The following is a 26075-nucleotide window of genomic DNA, read 5'->3' as shown; positions in this document are numbered from 1 at the left end:
TTTAACCACCCCTAATCCCCTCTCCTCCCAATAATTTTATCCCATGCCATTTGTTATATTTTGCTATTTTTTTTTGTTTTACACCTCTGTTTTTTTATAATACAAGCAAAACTACTCTAAATAGAAGTAACATTCTACACGTTTTCCACAGAAAGAAGGGGAAAGAGCAAATGTGGATGATATTCCAAGTGCTCTAATTTCAGTGCTAACTGCCATGAAAATCACCTGTGTGGGACAGCAGGGCAATGATACCAACATCAGTAAGTCATGGCACAGCTTTGCTGGAGCAGGACGTGGCAGAAGGCACTGAGAAGACCTAAGTCTGATGTTCTCTTTCCTTGACTTCACACTAATCAGCAGTATGAAGATTAACACAGATGTGATAATACCAAACGAGGTAGAAACAGAAATCAGGAACATGTTTAATCTCATTAACCACAGATAACAGTAGCTCCAAGAGAAACCTGAGCTGTCCTCCAGCTTTTCTCTGTATATTTTGCATGTGTGACTACAGTCATGAAGATTAAATCACTAGAGAACTCCCAGGAAGGCTTTGACAGAGGCTCTTTGGGTTGCCTACTGGATTCCTGCTGTGGCCATTTGCCACGTGTCTGTCTTTTCACCCTACTCTGCACCCCAGCCCCATTTGAGCTTAATGAGCTTCCCCCCACACCTGCAGCTCTGTTCTCCTCCACAGCCCCACCATTTGGCAGAGAAATTCAGAATAAAGATACTGTCCTGTCATGCCACTGCCCACACACCTAAACTCCCTTTTAGCTGACTTCCAATCCCCTTCCATATGAATTTCAGCTTGCCATCCATGCATGCAAAGTTGGGCAACGTGCCACCCCAGGCCAGCTCTTTCTCAGACAGAGCTGGCTCTTCCTTGACACCTTCTACACCCACATTTGTGCATTCTGTCTCATGACCAAGCAGCGTCTCTCTCCTGCTGCATAGTCTGTATCAAGTATTCCTAAATCATCCAAAGAACCCAGAAATAAACAAAAAACTCCCAAATCTTCCTTCTTCCCATTCCATGGGGCTCATCTTCTTTGTTTAAGCATTACCTTAAGGGGAGACTTGTTAAATCCCTGACATCAGTGGCACTGACAGCAACTCTACCTCACATCTCTCACAGAAGAGATACTGAGATTTGACCCAGTTCTTGGGAATCTGACTGGAGTGACTCTGGCCAGTGTCAAACACTCAATCCTAAAAGCTGTCACCTGTGGCAACTTAGCTCGTCTGCAATAATAAAACAAAGCCCTAAAGCCTTCAGCAAAGACATCTGTAAGATTTCTTTAGTGCTTCAAATCACTGCTATATGTTTTCACACTCGTGTCTGTGCAAGCTCTGCCGTTGGCATTTTCAAGCAAAGATCTGTATCTAAGGCACAACTCAGTCCATAGCTCTGTGGATGGAAGCTTAATGGTCCTCCAGGCATAAAGATCCCTGGAACTGCTTATTGTGTACAGCCACGACATGATAAAGAATTGTGTGACTGTGAACAGAACAGGAACAAAACTCTGTGGCATTCAGCAGAGCTAGAAATGCAAAAGAAGCCATTAAGAGAAAAAGTAGATTGTTCTCCCAAGACTTCTTGTCCTTATTTTGTCTGAATATATGTTCTAAAGCTAAGTAAACCAGTACCCAGGAAAGGCAAGGAAAGAAAAGAAAAATACTCCAGAGGGAGGGGGAATTCAACAGATGAAATCAACACAGGGAAGTGACACTGCAGTAAAACTGTTATTTATGCTACAATTCTCATTGATGGCTTTTGCCGGGTGCACTGGCTCAGCCACCTCTGGTTACAGCTCTGCTTTGCCACAATGGCAGCAGAATCCAGCACGACTTTCCTTTCAAGCCCCACAGCACACTCCTGGAGCAGCTAATGCCTTACAGAACTCATTACTTGATTAAGAACTCTTCAATACCCACAACGCTGGAAAAAACTTCTTAGAATGCAGCTGGGATCTGCCAGTTCATACACAGCCATACATTCCTTCCCATTTCCTTTCAGAAACCTTAAACACCCTGCCAAACACCATTAATCAAGATCCCCTCACCAGGTTAATGCCCCATCCTTCTAACCACAGCTCCCCTCTCCATCCACCCCTGGCATCTGCCCAGCCCATCCAGGCTCCCACCCTGCCTGTCTGAGCACCCAAGCCCTGGAGACTCTCCGGCAACAACTGAGAACTCCTGCTCCTGGTCAGTCACAGCTCTCAGCTACTCCAGGCAAGCAGACTTTACTGCCCAGTGATCCCAAGGGAAGGGAACATCTTTCCATTTTGCTGCTTACTTTATTTCAGTTCTCAGCTACATTGCCTCACTCTAAAGATTTTCCCTATACCAGGAAATGCTGTGGGAGTGAGAGGTGTGAGCAGAGAGCTCCTTCCCCAACATCCATGTTCCACTTCTTTGACAGAGGTTATAGAGGAATGGTTCATGTTCCCTGCAACCAACTGACAGGAAGCAGTCAGACACCACAAAGGTAGAACAGAGCAGCTTAAATGGAAGGGTGATTTTCTTCCCAAAATCAAGAGCATTTCCTTCACATTCCTAAATAATGTCCTTTCTCTCCCTGCCTTGTGTTGGCTGTACATGGAAAAGGAAGAGGAGGATCTCAGGAATATTTGGAAGTCTGATGTTTTGATGTCTCGTCTATGCTCAGAGGACTGCACAGGGGTCAGAAAAATGAGATGTAGCAAAAGCACTGATGAAAAACAAGAATCATGCCAGGAATCAGATCCTTTTCATCCTTCCAACCTGAAGCATATCAGTTTCCCTTTCTTAAGGCACTGTCCTTCCCCTCCTCTCCCTGCAGCAGTAGCTGCCTGTGGCACACTGCAATGCTGGCTCACTTCCACAAGTCAGTGTGTCTGAGAGAGAGTCTGGGTTGAGGCAGGGGGAGGAGGGAGTGACAAAGCTGGGGCAACAGAAAAGGGACTCAGGAGCCACCTGCCTGCTTCCAACTAACATCAGTACCCTGGAAACAGCTGCCCTATGGAAGTGTTCCTGACTCCTGAGGTGATGCCGTCACAGAAGCAATGAGTGTTCATCCAGTCTCATTCTCCTGGATGTGACCCACCAGGGAAACAGGAAAACATCCCTGCACTAAGGCCATGTTAACAGGGAAACAGATTGTCCAAGCGTGCAGCCTCTGCTCCCTCCACAGAGCTGCTCCAACACTTCACAGCAGGCATGGCAAGGGGAGAAGGCACTCAGCCATCATGCTCTTCCCTCTGGTTGGGAAGGCAGATCCCCAGGTGGAGACTGCAAGGGTAAGGGGAATTTGCAGATTTTGAACATCATGCCACACCCCAGAAGAGCTGGATGATGCCTGCTTAATATGTAGGATTTTGTCCAAGACCTGTCAGATGGTGGTAATTTCAACTTCCATGGGTTAATCCTTCTCCCATCACCAAAAAGGCTTTATGTTTATTTATATGGGGCCATATAAATAAACTTTCCCAAGCAGGGGCTGCTTTGAAAACCTTTAGAAACCTTGATCCATCCTCATCATTTCATGACCATGGGAGGGGGCTATTTGTTTGTAAATTTAGATATATATTTTACCCCCCTGCCCTCCATTAGTCTCTAATGGAAGTTACAAGGGCTGCTCACAACCAGCAGGAGACCAGCTCCGAAGAATGCCCCAGTGCCTCTGCCACCACAGGCTTCTCCACTCCCAGTGTTCTGCTTTGGGTGAGGGAGGAGAATCCCTGAAGGTCTAGGCAAAGAACATCAAGACAGTGATACATTGTTCACATCACACAACTGTGCTGGGCGAGCTCAACCAGATCATCAAAAGCGATCCCTTTCAAAACACTCCTAAATACTAAATTATTATATCAACTATTGCAGGATCTGGAGACATTTTTCAAACCATAAAGTATTAAAACTCCTGAAGTCTCAGTTTCTTCTTAGAAGTGACTATTCTAAACTAAGAGGCTGTGATATTTTGAACATGGGGGGGTGCTCTGCCAGAATTCATAATGATATATCACTATCTGTATTTCCAACTGCAAGATTAGAACTATTTTAGTCAAAACTAGAAAATTCCACATGAAAATATACAGCAGCTTGGTAGAAAAGCATTCAATAGGTCCTGGACAGAACCACCATGGAAAACCACCAAGAGACCCTGGATTTTCAGATCAGATAATGCACAGCCAAATTCCTATTAAGTCTGGCTGCAGAAATCTACTTCCAGATCCTTGCCCTCCCTGAATTAGATGAGAGTCTTCCACTTCACTACCTGAGTCCTTCCAGCTCTTGCAGGGAACTCTTTGCATGTCCAAGTGTGCAGTGTCTCCCAGTTTTGACACCTGAAACACAAGCTGGCAAAACAGAGACATAGCCCTGTATTCCTCAGAGCCCAGCTGAGGGGGGAAGCAATGTCAATTTTGGGAAAGGTGTGGCTGTTCTCACTTCTTATGAGGAGTTTTAACAGTTCCTGAGTGTTTCATAGTGCGAGGGATACTGTTTTATTTAATAAAGTTTTCTTACAATCACAATACCATTTCCTGCTCAGTTTAAAGGGAGGTGTTTCCAAAACCAATTGTCACACAACAAAAGAAAAGGTGAGCCTTTGCAAGAAAACCTCCTCGGGGATACATGGATTCATTACAGGGTGAGGGGGATTCAGAAGAGAGCCTGAAAAGGGAAGACAACCCTAAGGCAAATTTCATGAGAGTGGCAGAAGCAGAGAGCTGCACGCAGGACTCTCAGGGGATGCCAGGCCAGAGCTACATTTACTTTCCAGATTATACACTGCCATAGCAAGAACTGCTGGAAAAACACTCCTGCTATTTCCCAGAGGACTGTTACAGAAATATCTGTTTCACTCATGTATCCCAGGGAACCTTCTGTGAAAAGACCACAAGAACTCAGGACTCGGAATGTGAAAGTGAAGCCTCTTCATAACTCCGTAACCTTCTTACCCAGGCGACTTCTATTAAGGGTGATTTGGCCTCTGAATCAGAAAGAAGAACTATCTTGCCTGTTGAGAAAGATGGAATAAGGTTTGGCTGCAGGATTGGGAAGGAAGTCTGGATGCTTAACTCAAATGACTGAGTGCCTATTTTTCAGGACCCAAATTGTGGCTACCCCAGAATAACAGCTAACTCATTAAAAAAAAAAAAAAAAAAAAAAAAAAAAGGTCATAAAAAATAATGTTTCATATTCAAATTAAACAATTATTTAGAGGAACTAAAAATGAAACAGAAACCAATCCAAGAATGTGAATCAAGTGAAGTGAGCCACAGAGCCTGCCATCCTCCTTTAGACATGTCTGGAAATTCTAACATTTACCACAACCTCACCTCTTGCTCTGCCCAAAAGAGGTCTGGCTGCAACTTTTAAAGCTGCACAGTGCCCATGTTTTTGGAAGCTTGTAAATAAATTCTCCCCACCTTTGAGCTCTGTTCAACTCTACAAGCCTTGGCCTTGAATCCCTGGATGTTTTGCAATGTGTGCAGTAACTTTGTTCTCCTGGATACAACAACACAGTTGTCTTACATATCTTGCAAAAGGTACAAAGCCAAACAGACATCTGGCAGAAGAAAAAGACAGAAAGATATTTAAATCCCAGTTCTCTCTGGCACTTGAAAGGTGAAATTTAAAGGTTGCATTCTGCAAAGATACCGTCAAATGTAAAGATTACAGATTTATAAATAGTCTATAGTGTTGTACATTATTGCAATATTTCTCAGTCCAGATTTTATCTAGGCCACATATGATAACATTATCTCTTTTGACTATGCAAACCTTCCAAAACACATTTGTTCCTGCCTGTCCTAAAATCCAGGGCACACAGTCAATAGCCACATTCCTCACCCTATCTTTCCCATCTCCAAGCTCTTTGCCTGTTAATACTGCTACCATAGATTTTCTTATTATCAATAATCTCTTGTGTTCAGTGGGGATTTATTATTTATTATACCTTTAGCTCAGACCTCTTGTTTCCAAGTCTTTATTATTTGGGTAAGGTTAGTATAGAACTTACAGTGGTAGCTACCAATTTAATACATGGAAGAGAGCAGACATCACATCCATGATCCCACATCTTCCTCCCCTCTGTTCCAGCCCTGAACCTTCTCATCTCTCCTGCAATACCCCCAAAAGGATTCCATTTCCTCAGAGGACACAGGGCTGCCAGTTCCAAAACTCCAGAAATGTTTAAATTTTTCAGATACATTGATATTCTTTAACACAGTTGAGCTGTTAATGCCAGGCCAATAAAAACTGGAAAGGAAAACCCAGCCTATAGAGTTTATTTTTCCACCAGGGCCATTTGCAGTGTGTCTTGTGACCACACACAGCAGCACCTGTAAAAAGAAACTTTGGCAACTCAAAACTCTGAAGTTCTGATCCAGTTTAGGCAAATGAGGTAACTTTTGTAAAGAAAAATGAAGAAGTAAAAACTGAATCATCTTCTTTGCATGTTCCTAACTAAAAAAATAAATAAATTAGCAGTGAAGCAGACAAGGCCCAGGTTGCAGGTTTCACTGGAAAGGCTTCAGAGAAACAAAGGAAGAACAGTGAGGCTTTATTGGAAGAGGCTGATAGCAGCATCAACAACAACCTGAGCACCACTGAACTCCTGAGCAGTGCTCCTTGAAGGTGGTTGTGTGATACTCTCTCCATGTGGCACTGAGTCCAAATTTCCTGCAGTTCATGGTCCTGGAATTGCCTGGAAGGCTTCCCCATGGATTTTTCTGACAAGATAATGTATTTACATACAGGCAACCCATGGGCTGCTATGGCTTGGTCAAGAGCCTAAGCCCTTGCCATTAAGAGACTGGAGCCAGGAATCTCAGATCCTTTTCTGGGTCTTCTTTTGGGACAAAACCTGTCTCTGGATGTCACTTTCTCATGTTTTACTGCAATGGGGTGCTTTGGCATAAATTATTTGGCAATCTTCAACATAGATGACAGAAACTGTAATAAATCCTAATAATATAAATTCTGTACACATGGCAGAACTGAGCAATTCCATCAGTTATGCTGTTTCTCTAAATTGTTTTCTCGGAATCATTTAATACCCTTTCAATAAATACATAATAAATAAAATGTCACACATAAAAAGAGAACCACTTGTCTATCTTCTACTTGTTAAGAACAGGCCATTGTGATAATTACCAAAAGCAAAATACAGATTTTATATGATTAAAATGGCCTTTCTAACATTAGTCAACTTCAGGATTAAGGTGCTTGAGTAACCTGAATATTTGCTCCCTTTGTATGCATTAAACACAATATTATTACACACTGTTCCTCCCCCTTTAGCTTCATCCTTACACCAGAGCAGTACCTGAACCCCGTCAGGATGCAGGCTGGGATGCAGAGTGACAGAACTGCCATCTGCAGCCCCTCCCATCCCCTCTGCATTCTACACAGACTCTGGAAAGTGCAGTGTAAGAAAGAGGTGTCTTGTGGTTCAGCCACAGCTGAATGCTGCTCTCAGAAATCCGGATTCTCCTCCTGTTCTTCCTGCTGTCTCATGCAAAGCTCAGGAAGTCAGCTGAGCCACAGGTACTTTCTAATTGCCCATTCCTCATTTCCCAGGGCCTGGACTGTGGCTGGCTTTGCCAGAGTCCTGGGCACTCCCAGCTGGGGCACAGCTTGGGTCTAAAAAGCTCGACTGAGATCAAGTGCAATCTGTACCTGTGGGGGGAACCAAAACCAAGCCACCCTCATCTGAGATATTTCATATGCAGCTCACAAAATTCAGTGGAGTTTTACCAGTTTAACTTATTTGCCTGCTCCACGTACACAGTGAGAGACAATGCAAACTTATCTTAAAGCCACTTTGCAAAAATTACAGTGATCCAGCCATTAGAGTGAAAACTCCTCAAAGCACAGCCAGCAGGAAATGAACAAAACAAACCCAAACCCTGTTTTCAGAGCAGATCCAAGCTAACCTAAAATAAAGAAATCCATACCCTGAACAATGACAATGAAACCAGCTATTGAAATCAATCATTTACCACTGAAAAAATCCTTAAGTGGGATAGAAAATAAAGTGTGCAAGATAGTCAGAAGTATAAACACAGCACAGATCCTGACATCTCCTACATCTGAATGCTCAGTTTACTGACACAAAACTGCTCTTTATGGGGGAGCTTTGTGCATGTGAGAGCAGATTGATCATTACAGATTTGGAACTTGGCTGAACTTGGGATAATTTTAAGGGTGACTGCAAGGCATACCCAGAACAAAATTCACCCCTCAATAAACCTCAAATCCAAGTAACAGGCAAATCACTGGATGCTTAATTTGTATTTTATGTGGTCAAAACAACTTTTTCCTCTAGTCTTATTACTGGAAAAGGTTGGAAAATTTCTGCCCAAGCAACTCCTGCATAACTCTTTCAGTTCAGCACAGGAAAAACCATTCTTCAAATTTGTCAGAATACTAAGATGTGTGAGGCCATGCAGACCAAGGCAATCCCACCAGCAAGCAAAGTTCTTGGTCCAGCCCAATTCTGTCTCTTTCCAGAGGCACCGTGGAGTTCCCTGGAAAGAACACTCATAACATTGACTTCACAATAGTATCATTTTTCCTGACATCTATTTTTTACCTTTTTACACAAAATTTATCACATTAGTCACAGATCTGATGTCTTCACCAAGATAAACCACTTTCTCAACTTACAGATACTTTGCCTGAGCAAGGACAATGACTTTGGTGGTTATTTTTGTTTCTTTCCACAATGAACTCTGATACTGCCCTAGAGGCTAATTACATCAGGAAAGTAATCAGTTTTCTGAGATGCTTTTTCCTGATGCTGTCTTCAAACCACATCTATTCAGTTTTCATCACTGCTCTCCCTTCAAACACCCCTTATCCAGAATGATCTGCTTTGGAACAATTCAGATGGTTGATGTTTCCTTGATAGGCAGTGTCACTTGAGGCTGAGATCTGCAGGCTGCAAAGGCAGTTCCAGCCACACATTAAGTGGTTCCAGCTCTATTGCAGCAAATCAGACCAACCCTGATGCACCAAATATAACTGAGGGTCTCCACAAAAAGTTCTTTAACTTCTTTAATGCTGCTGTGCTGTCGTTAGTTAATCCTCAGAAGGGATAAACTCAACGATCTGCATGCATTAGGCTCAGTATTTTACATGCATTAGGTTCAATATTTTACTTCTGCCTATTTCTCAGATCTTCTGGAAAAGTACGTGTCTTCCAATTTGTTTTGATTTCATAATGTCATATTGATGACTTTACTGTTATTAATCTGTACCTCATACTTCTGCTTGAAAATCATTTACAAAAGCAGAGGAATCAATGACTTAATACAACCCTCAGCATCTTTTACTGCAACTTCTTCATTTGCTTTGCTCAAATACAGCCTTATTTGTCTGATGTAGTAAAAATCAAAGACTTGAATAAAAGACTTGCTACCTTTATTAATGCCTGACTGATCCAACAATCAAAACTAGGAATTATCTTCATTTCAGCATTATATTACACAAAATTGTGACAGTACACTGCCTTAAAAAAAAAAAAAAAAAAGTAATTTTCTACCACTCTGATTTTGTTTTATTTTAACTGAAATAATAAAATCAATAATTCCTAGACTCATTTATCTGATTGCTCTCTTCTTTCAGTAAGGGTCATTACCTCCATGTCTTTCAGCCCCACTATACTTATTAGTTGGTTTTATTTTCCTCAGTTTTACCAGATCATTAGTGTACCTTACTTTTTTGTCTTACAAAGTTTATGGGTAAGTAATTTGCTGCCTCTTTCCTCCCATTTCAAGCTATCAATAAAATAAAACAGGTGAAATTAGAAGACAATTATTTCACACTTTGTGACTTGTGGGGCAATAAATAATACATTATATTTTAAGAAGAGAATATTAAATAAATGCAATCAAACGAAAGAAGTCCAAGACTGTTTGGCTTTTATAATACTTACGTCTCTTGCTCCAGCAGAGACCCCAACTCAATAGCAGTGTGAGGGAAGGGGGAACAGGCTGATGCACAAGTGCACAGAGGCAGCTCTGGGAGCAGCCAGGCCTCCTGTGAGCCGTGCAGTGCTAACAGGATCAGGTTTTCAGTCAGCCAACTGCAGACACAAATCCTTGCTGCCTTCCCCAAATGAAGGTTACCGACTGAAGTCTGACACCTCTATTCAATGTTGGGTTACAGCCCTTGTAAAATCACAGAGTAACCTGGGTGGGAAGGGACCCACAGGGATCATCCAGTCCAGCCCCTGACCCTGCACAGACACCCCAACAACCCCACCCTGTCCCTGAGAGTGTTATCCAAATGCTACTGGAGCTCTGGCAGCCTTGGGGCCATTCCCTGGGGAGCTTCTTCAGTGCCCCACCATTCCTGGGGGAAGAACATTTTTCTGATATCCAACCTAAACCTCCCCTGACTTCATGTCATTCCCTGGAGTCCTCTCACTGGCCACAAGAGTGAAGAGATCACTACCTGCCCCTCCACTGTCCCTCGTAAAGGATGCTGAAGACCCCAGTGAGGCCCCCCCTCAGTCTCCTCCAGGCAGAACTAAACAGCTGCCCCCAGCTGCTCCTCACAAGGAACACTCACACTGAGAGGCTGAGTTGGGCCCATGAGCTGCCCTGAGCCTTGTACCCAGGTCACCTCAGCACAGAAGCCATTTGGGAGGTGGCACTGGAGATGCCTCCTGAGTGGAGAGTCTGTGCACTGGGGATAGACACATCCCAGAATATTCCCTGTGCAGTCAAAGCCTGTCCTTTGCACTGAGTCGTTGTGGGGCAGTGATTGTGCTCTTCCCCCAGAATAGCCCCACAGGCAGCAGCCACTGCTCAGAGCAGCAAAACACAGCCCAGCCTGGGGGGAAACAGCACAGGGAACACTCCCACTGCTCCCCCAGACCTCTAGAACTGCATGGAAAAGTAACAACTGCATGTGAAAAGTACTTTGGCCAAAGAGCAGAAATACTAAATATGCCTCATAGCTCCTCCAAGTCTTCTGTGGGAACACTTGAACAAAACAACAACGTGAACTTTGGCATATTCTGCTGAATAAAAGCCTTGTATATCCAAAATTTTCTACTCACATTTTGGCAATTTTTAAGATGTAAAATATAATCCTGTGTGGATAAACAGGAAGATGTAAGTGTTGAAGTTGGAACACAGACCTCATGGGGTCAGTGCTAAAGGAAAGAACCTTGGGTTACTGGAGGGTCAGAGCACAGAGACTGCACAGTGACATGGAACAGCACCAGCACCATCTGCTTTGGGACTCCTCTTCCCTATATCCTTCATTTACAGAATCTATGGAAGCCTTAGAATCCCCCAAAATGCTTATTCATTTCTACTTTCACAGTCAGGGAGCAAACAGAGCTCCAAAACTGAACTCCCAATTCAAGCCAAACTCCAAGAGGCATTTCAGGAAAAAGGCAGAAAGGCGTCTAATATTTTTGGTTTAGTTACTCATCCTACAAGTTTGGGTTTGTTGTATATTTGCAGTTACTAACAAGCCTCTAGTGGGCTACAGTTCCCAGTAATTAATGATTATTTGTTCCCTTTTCTCTAAATAATACAAATTTTGGCTCTCATGTTCTCACACAAAGATATATAAAAACATGAAAAAAGGGCAAACCAATGTATTTTATTTTGAGCTAACAAGGTCCGTGATTTCTTTAAACAAGAAACATGCAAATAATATACCAAAGCTTATATTTCTACATAACTAGTAAAAGTAAAATAAAATTTGGGGGAAAAGCCTCACTAATAGGGAGCATATCAACTGTAAAGAACAAGTAGAGATAATACAGTTCTATCTTGCTTCAGAAAAAGTTCAAGTGCAAATTCTGGTATTATTTTTAAAGAAATTTTACTTTTTCTCTTCTTTGGTGCCTTATTAAAAGAAGTTACATATTGAAAATACTGAATTTAGTCATTTGGAAAAAAATAGCAGCAAATTTAATCATACTTCAGAACTCCAATTTCTATTTATTGACAGCTAAATGAATTTAAGAAAAAGGGAGAAATATGAAGAGTGATGTCTTACAGATCACTCTCCCCTCATATAATTTTTAATAAAAATTTTGAGGTTTTAGGGTGGAAGCAAAAGTTGACATTTACTGACATTTAGTAGTTAAAATGTAATCCTTCCAGAGAATGAACAGCAGAAAAAGGTGGGGGTGGAAGAGAAAGGAATCAACTTCTGCTCTGATTACACAGAAGAAAAAAGATAAAAAGTGTGGAATAAACTGAATGAAAACACAAAACCACGAGTATTTGCAGATGAAGTTCTCTCAAACACGGGGGAGGCTGTCAGAGTTCCCAGGAATACTGATTTTGGGCTCCCTAGAAATACTCCCTACAAAACAAGCAGCCAGCTCTGGACCTTTAATGGCCATCAGTCCCACCAAAGGGGGAGAGATCATTGCTCCTGGTGTCCCAGCAGGAACCAGTGACCAACACACACTGATAGCTCACAACGTGCACAGGATTCTATTTGTGTGGTCGGGGAAGTGCTTTATAAATGTAATTAACCCATTCTCTAAAAGTAAACAGAAAATCAGAAAACCCCCACAAGTTTTGAAGCAGGGACACCGAAAGCACCAGTCAAAATTTCTGTATTATCGTGCAACAAAACCTGCATAGGAATCTAAAGATTGCTACAGTCCACAGGTAAAAGATATCTCAATGAATAACTTGCAGATTTAGATTAAATGTGGTATGAAGGTGTAAATTATCTTATTACAGTTAATTTATTTTTAAAATAAAGTTTAGGTATCATTTAAAGTAATTTTTAACTTTTTTTACTTGAAGGCTTGAACCTCAATGCAGCCTAATTTGTCAGTAGGGTCATTGCATCAGAAAAGTTCCTCCTATGAATGGTTTCAAGTTAAAAAGTTGAAACTGAGGGAGTTGTATCTTGGTGACCTCTTCTGTGAAAAAACCCAAATCTGGTAGACTTGGAAGCTTTAAAGGATACTGGTCTTCAGAGAAGGTGAGGAGCCCTTGGTAATAAAAGGCAACATAAGCCAGAACCTTAATTTATATTAATATTATATTAACAGTGGTAATCTCAACCAAAGAGCATTTAATGCTCTTGCGCACATAAAGGGGGAATGACAAGCACTAGTCTCCTGGTAATCCCCTACACAGTAGGAAACCAAGGGATGGAACACATTAATGTTATTAATTTTTAATATAAACAGAGCAGTGCTCCTCGGTGATGAAGGTGGTGTGTTGTGCACACGAAAAGTTGGTGGCCAGTGGTGACAGTAACACCTCCCCCTACCAAGCCATCCCTATTTTAATTTGCTCAAACACAGATGGAAGATCAAGTTTAAAAGACAGAATCTTCCCTTTTGGTCTGCCCAGTCACAGCATCCTCCAGAAGCAGAAATAAATATCTGCATGACTGAGTTAGAAAGCAGTTGTTGGGCACACAATACAGCCAGAGCACACTGAGCGGTCTCAGGTGCTTGAGTTTAGAGGTTTTCCGTAAACAAAACCAGAGAACACCAATCTCCTCATGAGCTTTGATGCTTGGGATAGATGGAAGGAAGACATGGGAGGAGCTCCACACTGAGCAGGATCGTGGATGCTTTCCCATGCTACCCTCAGAGGTTTCTGTCCCACAGCCCTTTCTCACACTGACTGCCCAGGCTCGAGCCATTCTCCTCCCCCAGAACTGCCCTCCTGTGAAACCTGCTCCCTTCTTGTGGGATGGAGGGAAAATCCTGCTTTGGTTCTAGACCCAAGCAGTCCTACAAAGTTATTACTGCATATTGCCAAAAATGAAGACTGCCACAAACAGCAAGAACCATTTAACAATAAATTACTATTGCTGTGTTGGATGTTTTATTGAAGCAACGCTTGTGAGAACCTTTTCCTTATTTTCCCTGGGAGACTTGGCTTTAGTGCACACAAAACACAGCATTCACCCTCCCTCACACCTCCACAACTGATTCAGATAGCAGAGAGGTGGGGAAAACTCAGAACTAATTGCTCTTGTATAAGGTGTTTTATCAATAATGTAAACTGCTGTTTTCTCCTCCTCCAGAGTGCAGCAAGAGGTCAGTTTTTGCAAATCTTGAGTGTCTTGTCCCATTTTTCAACAGTAACAGACACAGAGGCCCAGCCCAAGACAAGGCAGTCACACCTGTCACAACAGAGACACCCTGGCAAGCAGGGCTTCTGAAATCCAGCTGGAAAGGAAAGTCACTCTCACACTCCCTCCACCTTCAAGAGGCCTTTAACAACAGCATCTCAGCACCAGGAAAAAGTTATTACAGGGCTAAGAGATTGGAGAAAAAATCTACTTGATACCAGGCCACCAGAACTGGGACTGTTTCTAAATTAATTGACTTTCCCCATACACCACTCTTTGGCAGTCTGCTTCCCTCTTCCCTGCACTCTAGTGCCAGCAGTCTTGGGAGATGCTACTTTGTAGGTTTTCAAACATTAAAAAAAAACCAACAACAACTTTGAACCCTCTCAACTAAACATGATAAACCTGGAAAACCACCTAATTCCAGTACACAGAACAGCTATGCAGGTATCTTGCCCTTTGTAATCACAATTTAACGTACCATGAACTCTGATGCAAAGCCAGATACTTGTTAAGAAAGACAAATAAAGAGTAAGAACACAACCAGTTACCAAAGGAGTTTGCAATTCTATTCCAAGTTCCAGATACAAAGCTTAGCCTTTAAAATCAATGGCAGACATGTAAAAATTGAATTAAAACCCACACTGGGGTGCACTATTTCATCATATATTTAAGCCAGTTTAAAGTATTAACTACTCATGTCTCTAAAGTTTCAGCTTCTGGTTTTAAATTAGGTTTTACCCTAATTCATATTAAAGGTGAAAATAAGGAGTAGAATGTACCTGAAAAGAAGTTTCAAAAACATTACACTGTTGGCATTTCCACAGGCCAAGTCTCATTAAGTATCTTCCTGCCCTGCCCTTCAGAAGAAGCGCGGGGGGTGGGGGGGGAAGGGATCTAAATGTGAACAGCTGTTGCAAAAAAAAAAACCCATTTCACCTTATGTTTACACCCAAGTTTAGACAAGTACGAGTTGCCTCGGAAGACACACCCTTATATGAAACTATTGTGCAAGGGATGGACATTACCCAGAGGCACAGCCACCAGCAGAGCTGAGGCCACAGCTCCATTTCCCTCTCCTTAGACAGGAGGAAATTGTACCCCTGCAGCAGCAGTACACTTAACACAAGAGAAACAATAATATCCCTTCTGAAGCTCAAAGTTTCATTATTTATCCTGACAGTTTTGTATTTATCAGTTGTAACAACAGGATCTGGAAGATCACAGCCAAATTTGTACAGTATATTAAAACCACAGGGGGTTTCTTCACATTTGAAATGCTCAGAGAAGCCCTGTTTTCTTTCAAGATCTTCACAGCATCACAACCGCTCAGCTCCTGGGGCAATGAATTTCACAGGTTAACTGTGTTTTAGAAATTTCTTTTAAATAATGCAATATTCCAAGGTCAATAGCATGGAGGCTCAGTTCCCACCCTTAGGAAATGGGCGCTTCTCAAAACCCAACCAAACAGGTTTAATTGGAGCAGGTTTTACATTACTGGGCAAGGTGAAAGGATTGACAATTTTTTGCATTCTCATTCATGGGCAGGCATTGAACATGGGTTAGAAAGAATAGTGCTCTGCTCCTCTTTATCACAAACCTACTGCTCCAGGGTTTGTATGTATGCAAAAGCCCTATTTTGTCCACAGAAAAACTCTTTAAAAAGCAGAGGACGCAGCAGCGCCCTTAGAACAGAGGGCTTTGAAAGAACAGGAAGCTTCAAAAGCATCAAGGAACCATCAAGCCCCATCTACCTCCCAAATGTCAAATTCTGACTGTAAATTGATTGGAAAGGGAAGAGGGGAACAAAATGAAAGGCTTTTACTCTCCACGAAGACAATGGGGACGTTGTGCTGTGGCGTGGCTGCAGCAAGGCCAGTACGTGGCACAGCGGCTGAGCCAGAAAACGCGGCCCCCTCCCCTCCCTACCTTGGAGCTCTGACATCTTTGGTGCTCACAACTCGTTGCTGTGGAAACCAGGCTGCTTCTGACAAAGCCACATTGACTAAAAGCAACATGTGGGAAAATGGAAGGCCCGGAGAGAAATTAATCCTTTACGTGAAAATAGATACGATTTTGGTTAAAAAATTGAAGCGAGTAAAGGGGAGTATTTCTCAGCGTTAGAACAGGCAAGGAGAACGCTGGTGAACGCCAGGGCTTGTGCCACTGGAAAGGGATTTTAAGGACATTTCATCCCTGAAATAGAAGGTAGATTCAGGGCTAAGGAGTACACATGAGTCCAACACCGAACGCAGGTGTGCGAGGCAGCTCCTCCCTATCCAGTTTTTAACTGCTCTCCTTTGAAAACAAAATTACACCCAACCCCACCCCGCAGTACAACAGAAGCCAAGGCTGGTACAAACCAGCACCGAGAGGCTTTCGCAAGGCACAGACTGACTCACACCCGGGCAAAAAAACCCACCCAGCCAAAACCTCAGCACAACAAAGTCCTGCCCGTGGAGATCATGAGCTGCTCCACACCCTGCCATTCCCAATTTATATATCTCAGAAATGCCATCCAGAAAACCCATAAACAATCCATTTTTTTTTCTGATTTCTCCCCTTACAACAGTCTTAAATAAATCTGTCCTCAGCCCTTGTTGACTCAGATCCCAGGAGCTTCTGTAGGGCCTGTTACTTGGAATGCCAGCATCCTTAAGGGAGTATTCAAGAAAAAAAATCCTGGGAAAAAACTCATGGAGAAGAGCCAGAGTTTGAACTGGCAAGACTTAAGATCTGTGCACAGTGCAACTTTAATAAGACTGGCTCCTTATCCAGATCATCTGAAATTACTCATAAAGATGGCACACTCAGAGTGGTTTGTTTGGCTTTTGGGTTTTTTTTTAAAACAAATTCAGCAAGAAAACTTCTCTGAAGGAAGATTTAACTTTCATACAAATTTAATATTTGGGTTTTCTCTTAATACAGGCCATGAAAGCTCCAGTGCAAAATGCCAGGTGTCACAAAGATTCAGGAACTCGGACGCCACTCGTGATTTACATGCTGAGCAAGAATCCTCTCCCCCTTCACTCCCGTGGTATTAAAATGCTGCAGTGTTACAGCTTAATCTCATTTATGGAGCTTTGAATCATCTTAAATACTTAGGAAGTCTGTGTAAAACACCACAATCCCTGCAGTTTATATACCCTAATCCAAACAGGCCACACCACCAGCTTTCACTGCTGCTGATGGAGAGAAGTTCTCACGGCTTTCTGATTAATTAAGCAGGTCATCTACTCTGCACCTCCAGCACGGGCCACTTCCCTTCCCATCAGTGTCACTGTATCTTCGGAGAGTGTGAGAGCCACACACACTTCAAACAACTCTGCAGGACCTAAAGACATAAAAGACATAAAGCTCTGCAGACAACTGTACTGCTGCTAATAGAATATTACACACCATCCTGAAGTCAGCTGTTCTAAAGGCACATTTATCATGGAAAACCTCCAAAACAGGGAAATATTCAGGTCATAAGAGAAATGAGAACTTCTCTTCAGGGTCAAGCAATGCAAAAATACTTAGGGATGCAAAATGCTGCATGATGCTGTAAATAAATCAAAGATTGTATCAGTTGTTTAAAGAAAAAGATAAATCACTGTATATAGTGAAGGGATTAAAATGGAATAGTCTTCATAGGCAAGATATTGATCCACTAACTTCCTCAAATTCACATTGGCTCTTGCTCCTAATAACGGTGACACCTTCCTTCTCTGTGTTCCCATGAATTTGTCACTGCATGAACATAATCTCTGCTTTCTGCTGAAACTGAACTGGCAAAAATGACAACAACAAGCCATTTATTCTCAGGCCAGATGACCCACAGGGTGCTACCACAGCCAGAGGAAAACACACTAAGGAAAAAGGGATGTGTGCGAGCCCTGACAATCAGGAGTGGACCTGATTCTTCCTAAATTTTATCAGGTTTTTCCAATTTGGGAAACTCCGTACATGGTATGACCATAAGTGAATGCACCTGAAGTACACTTGCATTGTAAATTAAGTTTAAAGTTCTTGCATATTGCTCCTTTGGACTTTAAGCTGATTTGTAAAATCCAGTTACCTGTAACGAGACTCCCACTAGCACAAATCAGCGAGGTTTTCCTTTGGTTAAATGGCACAGGAGGATTTATACTCTGAAGCGAGGACGGGGGGACAGAGAAGAGCCTTCTAGTCCGAGCAGGGTGTTAGGCGACACACGTGCTCTGCTTTCAGCACCTTCCCCGCAGCTGCAGTAAAACATTTATCTGGAACATTATCAGGTCTTTGAACCTGCCAAGGCGGGGAACGCGCCTTGATCTTCCCGAGCTTTGTTGCCACTCGAGTCAGGCTATAACTTGTGCCAGCTTGCTGAGAGATTGAGGGAGAAGAGAAGGTGCAAAGCAGCATCAACATAGTTTTGCTTTTTCAAGATGACTTAATGGTTTATAGCATTTGGCTTTCTGGTTCTGCTTTTTAGGCTTAATGAATTGCCATTGGAAAAAAAATAATTTATTATATATGGTTTCATTATTTCAGAGCGAGCCCATCTTTTTAGTTTTTAAATTATTTGCTGCATTTCAAATAAAGAGCAGACCAGCCAAGAATGTCAGATCTTCAAAGTAAATTGATAAGTCCTCGTGTTTTAAAAATTAACTAGTCCAACTGACACTTAGAAAGGTGCCAGTCTGGCCCCAATAACTACAAAGTGCTCAAAGACTCTGAATGACTCACTGGTTTAAAAACAATTCTTCTAGCAGTAGAAACGACCCACTTTTTAATCGACTGGAAGTTATTTTAGGTATTTTATGCATATTTACGTAATAGTCTCCAAGACTGGCACTGAAGGATAAAATTCAAGACCAGCCTGGTGCTATCCATGTTCTAGGCACTCCTCTGTAGACAGGGCTGCCATTTAACTAGAACTCTTCTGAATCCATATTCATTCTATGCTGTATCCAGCTCCTGGACTTTGTTACTCAGACTAAGCTGTGTTACTGACACTGAATTTACTGTAGCATGAGATAAACCAGCATAAACACTCTGCCGGAAACATGGTAGGTAAGAGGGAACTACAGAATACTTCACTGGAAAGCACTAATTTCCTCCAGAAACACAAAATCGTTCCAATAGAGCTGCTTCACCCTGGATAAAACCTAACCAACCATTACACTCAGTTCCCCAAATTGTCATCACAGTTCTAAGCTTAGCACACCATTATTCCTTCTCACGCCAAAAATGTTGAAATGTTTCATTCCTAATCTGGCATAATTTTCTTCTAAAAATGCAATCTGCAGCATCTAAGAAGATTGTCACCATTTCCTATTCCACAAGCAATTATCAGCCTAAAATAACCTTCACTTCTCCACTGCTGCATCATTTTCCTTGGTCATCATCTTACTTCAGGCAGCAAGCAGGGTATTTTACAAGCACCAGCTATTTAGATAACTTGCAAAACAAATACTTTGGACTGTACAGTCTCCTGTTTATGAGCAATCACGACCTGGCTTCAGGGTAAACTAACTGAAAACAGACTATCCTCCTATTAGCTTTTGTCATGCAGAACTATTTAATGTAATCAGAAACATTAAAATTGAATGAGAGACAGAATCACAGCTCAAGACTAAATGAAACTGAGGCAGAATGCTTGTCTCTGTCCACAGCAATTCAGCTGTAGAAAGCAGAACAACATTCTCTGGACAGTCCTATGCATGGGTCTCAAGAATCATTTTGGGAAGGAGTTTTTTTGCAAAATTTATTTCTCCATTACCTCTTTTCCTTCCTTTTGAGAAGAAAGTTATGCTAATACTTTTATGCGTAACAGCAGAGACTCCTACTCTACAGTTATCATCTCTATCATTCACTAAACATTCTTCAAACCTAAAAGGCAAGGAAAGCGTTCAGTTTTGTGTTTGTTTTTTGCTTTATTTAACATTTGGGCTATGCCTATTTGTCTTCAAATCAGCAAGTTACAATCACTTTTCTGCTGGCACTCAGCAACACAACACATTTTCCATGAGGCAGAGGATGGCTTAACTCACTATTTATTCTAGAAGATAAGGTCTGTATAGAGGTGGCACTTGGGGCATGGTTCAGTGGTGGACTTCGAAGTGCTGGGTTAATGGTTGGACTTGATGACCTTTAAGGTCTTTTCCAACCTAAACAATTCCATGAAGTAGCAGGGCCATTCATACACACTCCACCTGAACCTGGAAGTGTTGGGTGGCTGGAGGCATCTGCACAACACAGGGGATGTGCCCAGTGCTCAAGGGAGAAGCATTTTACCACTGCTGCTCAGGATTTGCTCATCCCAAAAGTGCCAATGCACCCATAACCATAACTCAGCTTTCCTACAGTTCCAATGGTCTTTGTTTTGTGGGATGCCTGAATTGTCCTTCCTTTCCTTCTGGAAAGAAGCACCATCTGTTTACTGAAGCTGAATAGTATGGCAGTGACGTGTAACGCTGTTTTTACATCCTGAAACATCCACCAAAATCCTGAAGCTGCAGATGCAGAGAAGCCCCAATACCCTGCAGGAGGGTCTCTACCTCTGTTCTCTTTATTCTTATCATTTCTAAATCCCAGCTCTGAGCCCTTCCCACCATCTTCCACAAAAATAAAGGAGATTATCAAATACATTGAAGTATTATTTTGACACCATTTAGCAAGAATTTGTGCCAAAAAAGAAATGAGGGAGAAGGAAAGAAAGAACAAGGAGCTGTAGGTTGGGGTTTTTCTAATGGAAGGCAAGTCCCAGGAGTTCACATTTATCCTCACAGGTAACCAGCTATTTTGGTCTCCTCCACTCCCTAAAAACAGTGAGGAGTGCAAACACCAGCAGAGAACACTCAGGCTGATGTCAGTGTTAAAGAAGTGGAGCTTAAACTTGCCCTAAAGCCCCAAAAGGTAAAGTGAACAGAAGGGGGCATGATGGCAGAGAGGAGATAAAAATAGAAGAGTGACTAGACTTCACTTGACAGCTATTTCTGGATCAACTATGGAAAGAGATCTGAGAAGATTTTCTATTTGTAAGGGAGACAGAGACCAAAACATAGCTACCTTCTAGAAGGCCACAGTCCTGCACAGCAGTTTTGTTTATGGTTCTACTTTTCTAAATCCCCGTGTTCTCGTTATTTGGGAACGGTGCTGCTCAGCCAAAACGTCATTATGTGTCTAAGTGAGAAACCAAATGAGATTTTCTGGAGCAGGACAGCAATGCATGTGGCATTTCAATTTAACAGAAACAAAGCTGACAGCACATTGTAAACTGGGCTGCAAATGACAATGCCAAGCACAGTAAACTATGCCACACCGTATTTTAGGAAAATAACCAGAACTCTGCAGTATCTCCAAAAGGATGTCCTGTGTTTTCCCACTCCAAAATTATTACTGAAATTCTAACCAGTTCCAATTATGGATATGGACTAACAACAACAACAGGGACCTCCCAATTACAGCATGAAGTGCTTGACTGATGTATGGCTCTGGGGATGGATATTTTTGCCTGTTCAAGCCTTTTCCTCTTGAGTACCTCTGCTAAAATTCCTCTCATTGAGTAATTTTTATCCAGACCCTGGCTGTGCTGGCTCTGCTCCCATTTAAAAGAAAACCTGCAGGCAGAAAGCAGTGCCATCTGCCCAGTTAGGAGCTGCCTTAATGGGCAAGTTTTATGTGAAGGGGAACAGCCTATTACACTTTATCTTCAGCAGCAGGAGTGATGTTCTTCCTTTCCCAGGAGCAGGTTACAGAAAGCACTCTCATGCCTGAAGTATTTGTCCACAAAAATACATAAATCTCAATGGATATTTGCAAGCAACCTCTGGAAAAAAAATCCATCCAGCATCCCTCTTTTTTCATGTTTGACTTGCAATTCAGTCTTTCCATTCCTCTTTCCCTGTCACACCAGTTGGGTTTTTTTCTGTGACAGCTTCATCAGCCTCCACTTTCTATTCCTGTAAGTGAATGATAACCCTGCCATCACACCTGAGAAGAACAAGCAGTGGCAAGGCCCTGTTGTCCCTAAACAGAGAATTCTGCTCTGAAGCCGTTTCTGAATATTTTTTCCCAAGCTTATTGTCGCTTTTACATAACTGCTTTGACTGGATTATGTGCTCTGAAGTGTCACCTGGAGCAGGTTTGGGACTTGTATGGCCCACTTCAGGTTTCACAAGAAACAAAGGAAAAACTTCCTCTGAATGTTTTCATCCTTGCAAATATCTTCAGGGCTGGGAAAATATCTTTCTATTCTTCAATTAACCCAGCAGAGTTTATATCCCTCCTTGTTGGGTAATCTTCTCACTAGACCATCTTTGCAGGGAGCAGTGGATTCTCTCTGGGCTGCTGGCAGTTTTACTTAATTGCATGTTTAACTTTTTATTCAGCACTGAAACCCATAACGATGAGAAATGCACACATGCAAGCAGCAGACTATTATCTGCCATTCAAACTCCCTAGAGAACTCATAAACATCTTAATATTGCTGCCATAATTCTGTCCCTTTCAGAAGAAAAGTGGATTCCACAGCTGGATGGGAGACAGGATGACAAACACGTTTACAGGGTAAGTTCAGTGATACATCAGCTATTGCTGACCTGTAATGACTGGAGAACGGGAACTTTGGTCCTCAATATATATTAAAAGTTCTGAAAAAAAAAATCAGCCAACTCAATTGGTGCTAAACACAAACAGGTTTTGGAGAAGGTTCCACCATAGGTTCCTCCAACCCATCAAGCAGAAGACATTCTATCAGGGCACAGCAATTTCCATTCTCTTCCCCTCTCCCCACTCTGAAGGCTAAAATAAAAAAGGATTTTCCAGATGCTAACATACTTTCGAATGCATTTCTATTTCATTCCAGAGCTACAAAATTTGCTTTGGAACATACTTGTTGCTACTGGATAACGTTCTGGAAAGTCAACTTCTGTTTCAAAATGTTTCCAGCCCTTATGACTGCAAACCCTTTGAAGTATGAATGATCTCTAACCAGCAACAAAGCCACTGAACTTTTCAGAAACAGCAGATCAGGTTCAGCATTAACTTATTATCCTTCATCACAGTATGCTAAATTTAGAAATTAGTGTTGCTATCACTCCAGAAGGACCTGATTAATGGATCACCTCAGAGATGCAAAGACATGACACTCCCCATGACAGGTGCATGTACCCCAGAACCTGCAGTCTGTCAAAACCTCCAGTTTCCCTATGATGAACTTCTGTGAGTCAGCTACGTGAAGCTAATACAAAAGAGTGTGATAAAGAACACGAGAGTGTTGGAAACATGTGAATTAATCAGCAAATTATTATATTATAAGCTTTTCCAGTTCTGCTATTAATTTTTTTTTTTTCAGTACCCAAAGCTGCCAGGTATTTCCAGGCTTCTCTATCACAGCGCAAAGGCTGTGGTGGGGACAGCAGTTCTCTTTGGTAGAGACCATCTCCAGGCCCTGGCAGAGCCTCCAGCTGACCACTGGCAGATCCACTCTGCTCCCAGCACACATGGAGTGTGTTTAGGGAAAGGAAGGATACCTGAGAGCCTCCTGGACCCATCAGATTAACACCAGCAAGGAATCTGTAACACCCATAAGTAATTCTCATGACATTTATTTCAGCTACTTTCAGTCTTCTGGTATTGAACCATCCTGGTTAATTTAGGCTGCTTTTTTTTCTTCCTAATAATGTGGTTTAAGAGCATCAGGGAAATTTTCAAGTTTAAAAGCTGCAGAACAAAAGGCAAGTGAGCTTTACGCTCTCTAATGAATGGTTATTGCTCCATTTATTTAAGTGGTACTTATCACCATAAATATTTACTAAACTCACTTGCCCTACTGGTGTAACCAGTGCTTTCCCAGGAAATATCCTTTGGTAAATGGATTGCAAAAATAAAGCAGGAAAATAAATGAACCCCTAGAAATGCTTAAGAAAAGTCTTCAAACAGAGGAAGGACTGAAGATCAATGAACACTAACGTATTTCACAGCTTAGGCCTGTTCGCTGCACAAGATCCAAAACAGTTTCCTTCATGAGTACTGGATAACATGTTCATTCAAAATCTAGCAAGTTTACTCCCAGAACACACCAGGACACTGTTCTCACCCCTGCTTGTCTTTTAAATATGAACACAAGAATTTCACAGCTGATAACATGATTCTGAAAATTACACAGAATATTCTGGAAATGGCTCAAGCTGGGACTCCAGTGTTGCAATAGCAAATGTTTCCACATATTCATATTCTTCACACATCACTCTTTGTGAAAGGTAAGTGACAGAAGAAGTAGCTTTTACAGAGTTCTGGAAGTGAACTATGGCCTTCAAACCACAAATAAGGAAAAAAAGACAAAACACACGTACCTTCAAAGCACATTTCTGGCCTGTCTCCCTGTTGAAACATTCCACTACTTTGCCATTGATTCCTAACCCTAGCACACGTTTGGAGAGTCTGTAGTCGTCTGTAACTGCATGTTTTTTTATCTCTAGTTTGACATGGGCTGTTCCCCCAGGCAAGGATTTCACGCTGCTCTTGCTCTCAACGTGACTCTCTGCCTGGGATTCCTGTTCCTGAGATTCACCTTCACTTGGTTCCATATCAGGGAAGAGTCTGGGATGGCAGAGATATCCGGCAGATTCCTGTGGGGTATCCTCAGCAGAGCCCCTTCTCTTAAGCAATCAAACCCAGTGCTTCAAACAGTCCATTTGCTCGCCATTTAGTCCTGAGTAAAAATGTAAACAAGTGTTAGTAATTGATGCCAACTAACTGTTGTCCCACCTCACTTTTCTCTTAACAAGATGAGCAGGTGGCAGAGAGAACAGGAGTGGAGGGTCACCTCAGGAAAGCACGCTGTGGCTTTACAGACCAGTCACTCCAGTTCCAATGCACACGGCTCTCGGTCTGCAGGTATAAATCACTGCTTTTACTGCAACAAAAAGTACCTGAGTAAGTGCTGAGTCTTGGAGTAACACTACAGCTAAGCTCTGTGCGACAGAACAGGGCTTCGAGCTTATAAACCCTCGTCAACCACTTGTTGCCTCAGTGTTTCATGCAGAAATCCTCACAATGGTCCCCTGCCTCATGCCGACACTCCCAAATTACGCAAGAGACCCACGAATAGCTGGACTGAACCCCAGATCGGCACTGCCTGAGCAGGCACCGAACCCCGGGGCTGTCCTTTAATTGCCGGGGTCCACAAGCGAGGGGCAGGGCCACCAAACCACCCCAAACTGAAGTCCACGGAGACAGCACGGCGCGGCTCCCGGAGCCGAGCGGGTCCCGCGGGGACTCGGGGGGATCCCCGGGGCGGGCCCGGCGGCGGCAGCGCCGTTACCCCGGGCGGGGGGGCCGCTCGCTCGGGGCCGCGCCGGGGCGGAGGGCGGGAAGGCCCTGAGGAGAGCGGGGGGCGGCGGCGGCCGGAGCCGGGCGGGGGCAGCTCCACGCCGGAGCTCCATTACCTGCCTGTGGCGGCGCGGCCCCAGCCGAGGCTTCCCGGAGCGGCTCGGGGAAGGCGGGCTCTGCCTGGGTCCGCCCCGGGCAGGTGCGCGCCGCCTTCCCGCCCCGAGCCGCGCCGAGCCGAGCCGAGCCGCGCCGGCGGGACCGGCCCGAGCCCCCGACAGCCGGCCGGGACCGGGCCGGGCCCCAGCGGGGAGCGGGACCCGCCTCGGGTGAGGCTTCCGCTGCTCGGCTTCCCCCGAACAACCCCCGCGGGCATCATAAGGTGATTCAGGGCGGTGATTTGAAGCACTATATTCGTGTATTGGGGCAAACGGCTCTGATTACAGGGGGAAACGAGGCTGCGGCGGCTCGGGCTGGTACCGCAGCGCGCCCGCGCGGTGACACCGCCCGCCCTGCGCCGGGGGCTCCGCTGGGAACGGGAACAATCGCCCCGCTCGCTCCAAACCCCGTGTTAAACAGGCTGGAATCGCCACGTTCGCTCCAAAGGCGGTGTTAAACAGGCTGTTCCAATGAGACTTGATAGCGGGCAGTGATCCTGCAGGCGCTCGCTTACCGAAAGGCTGCTCTCACTACATGCAGTC

At 43.3% G+C, this 26075-nt stretch overlaps 1 protein-coding gene across 2 annotated transcripts in view; it reads right to left on the bottom strand.

Moving 5' to 3' along the window:
* Positions 1 to 25570, bottom strand: part of MAPKAPK3 (MAPK activated protein kinase 3) — a 47513-nt gene extending 21943 nt beyond the window's left edge. Inside the window, exons 1-2 of one of the 2 annotated variants that reach the window (XM_083869140.1) lie at positions 25494 to 25570; positions 24399 to 24757 (exon numbers count right to left, since the gene is read on the bottom strand). In XM_083869140.1, the coding sequence (XP_083725266.1) occupies positions 24399 to 24632 (234 nt within the window). In that variant the 5' untranslated portion in view covers positions 24633 to 24757; positions 25494 to 25570. The remainder of the gene's footprint in view (positions 1 to 24398; positions 24758 to 25493) is intronic. The other variant, XM_083869141.1, reaches the window with a different exon arrangement.
* Positions 25571 to 26075: the final 505 nt, after the last annotated feature.

This window comes from Zosterops lateralis (genome assembly GCF_965231275.1).
Source record: "Zosterops lateralis genome assembly, chromosome: 11".
In the NCBI taxonomy this organism is placed as follows: Eukaryota; Metazoa; Chordata; class Aves; order Passeriformes; family Zosteropidae; genus Zosterops; species Zosterops lateralis.
This window is presented reverse-complemented; position numbering and strand designations above follow the sequence as displayed.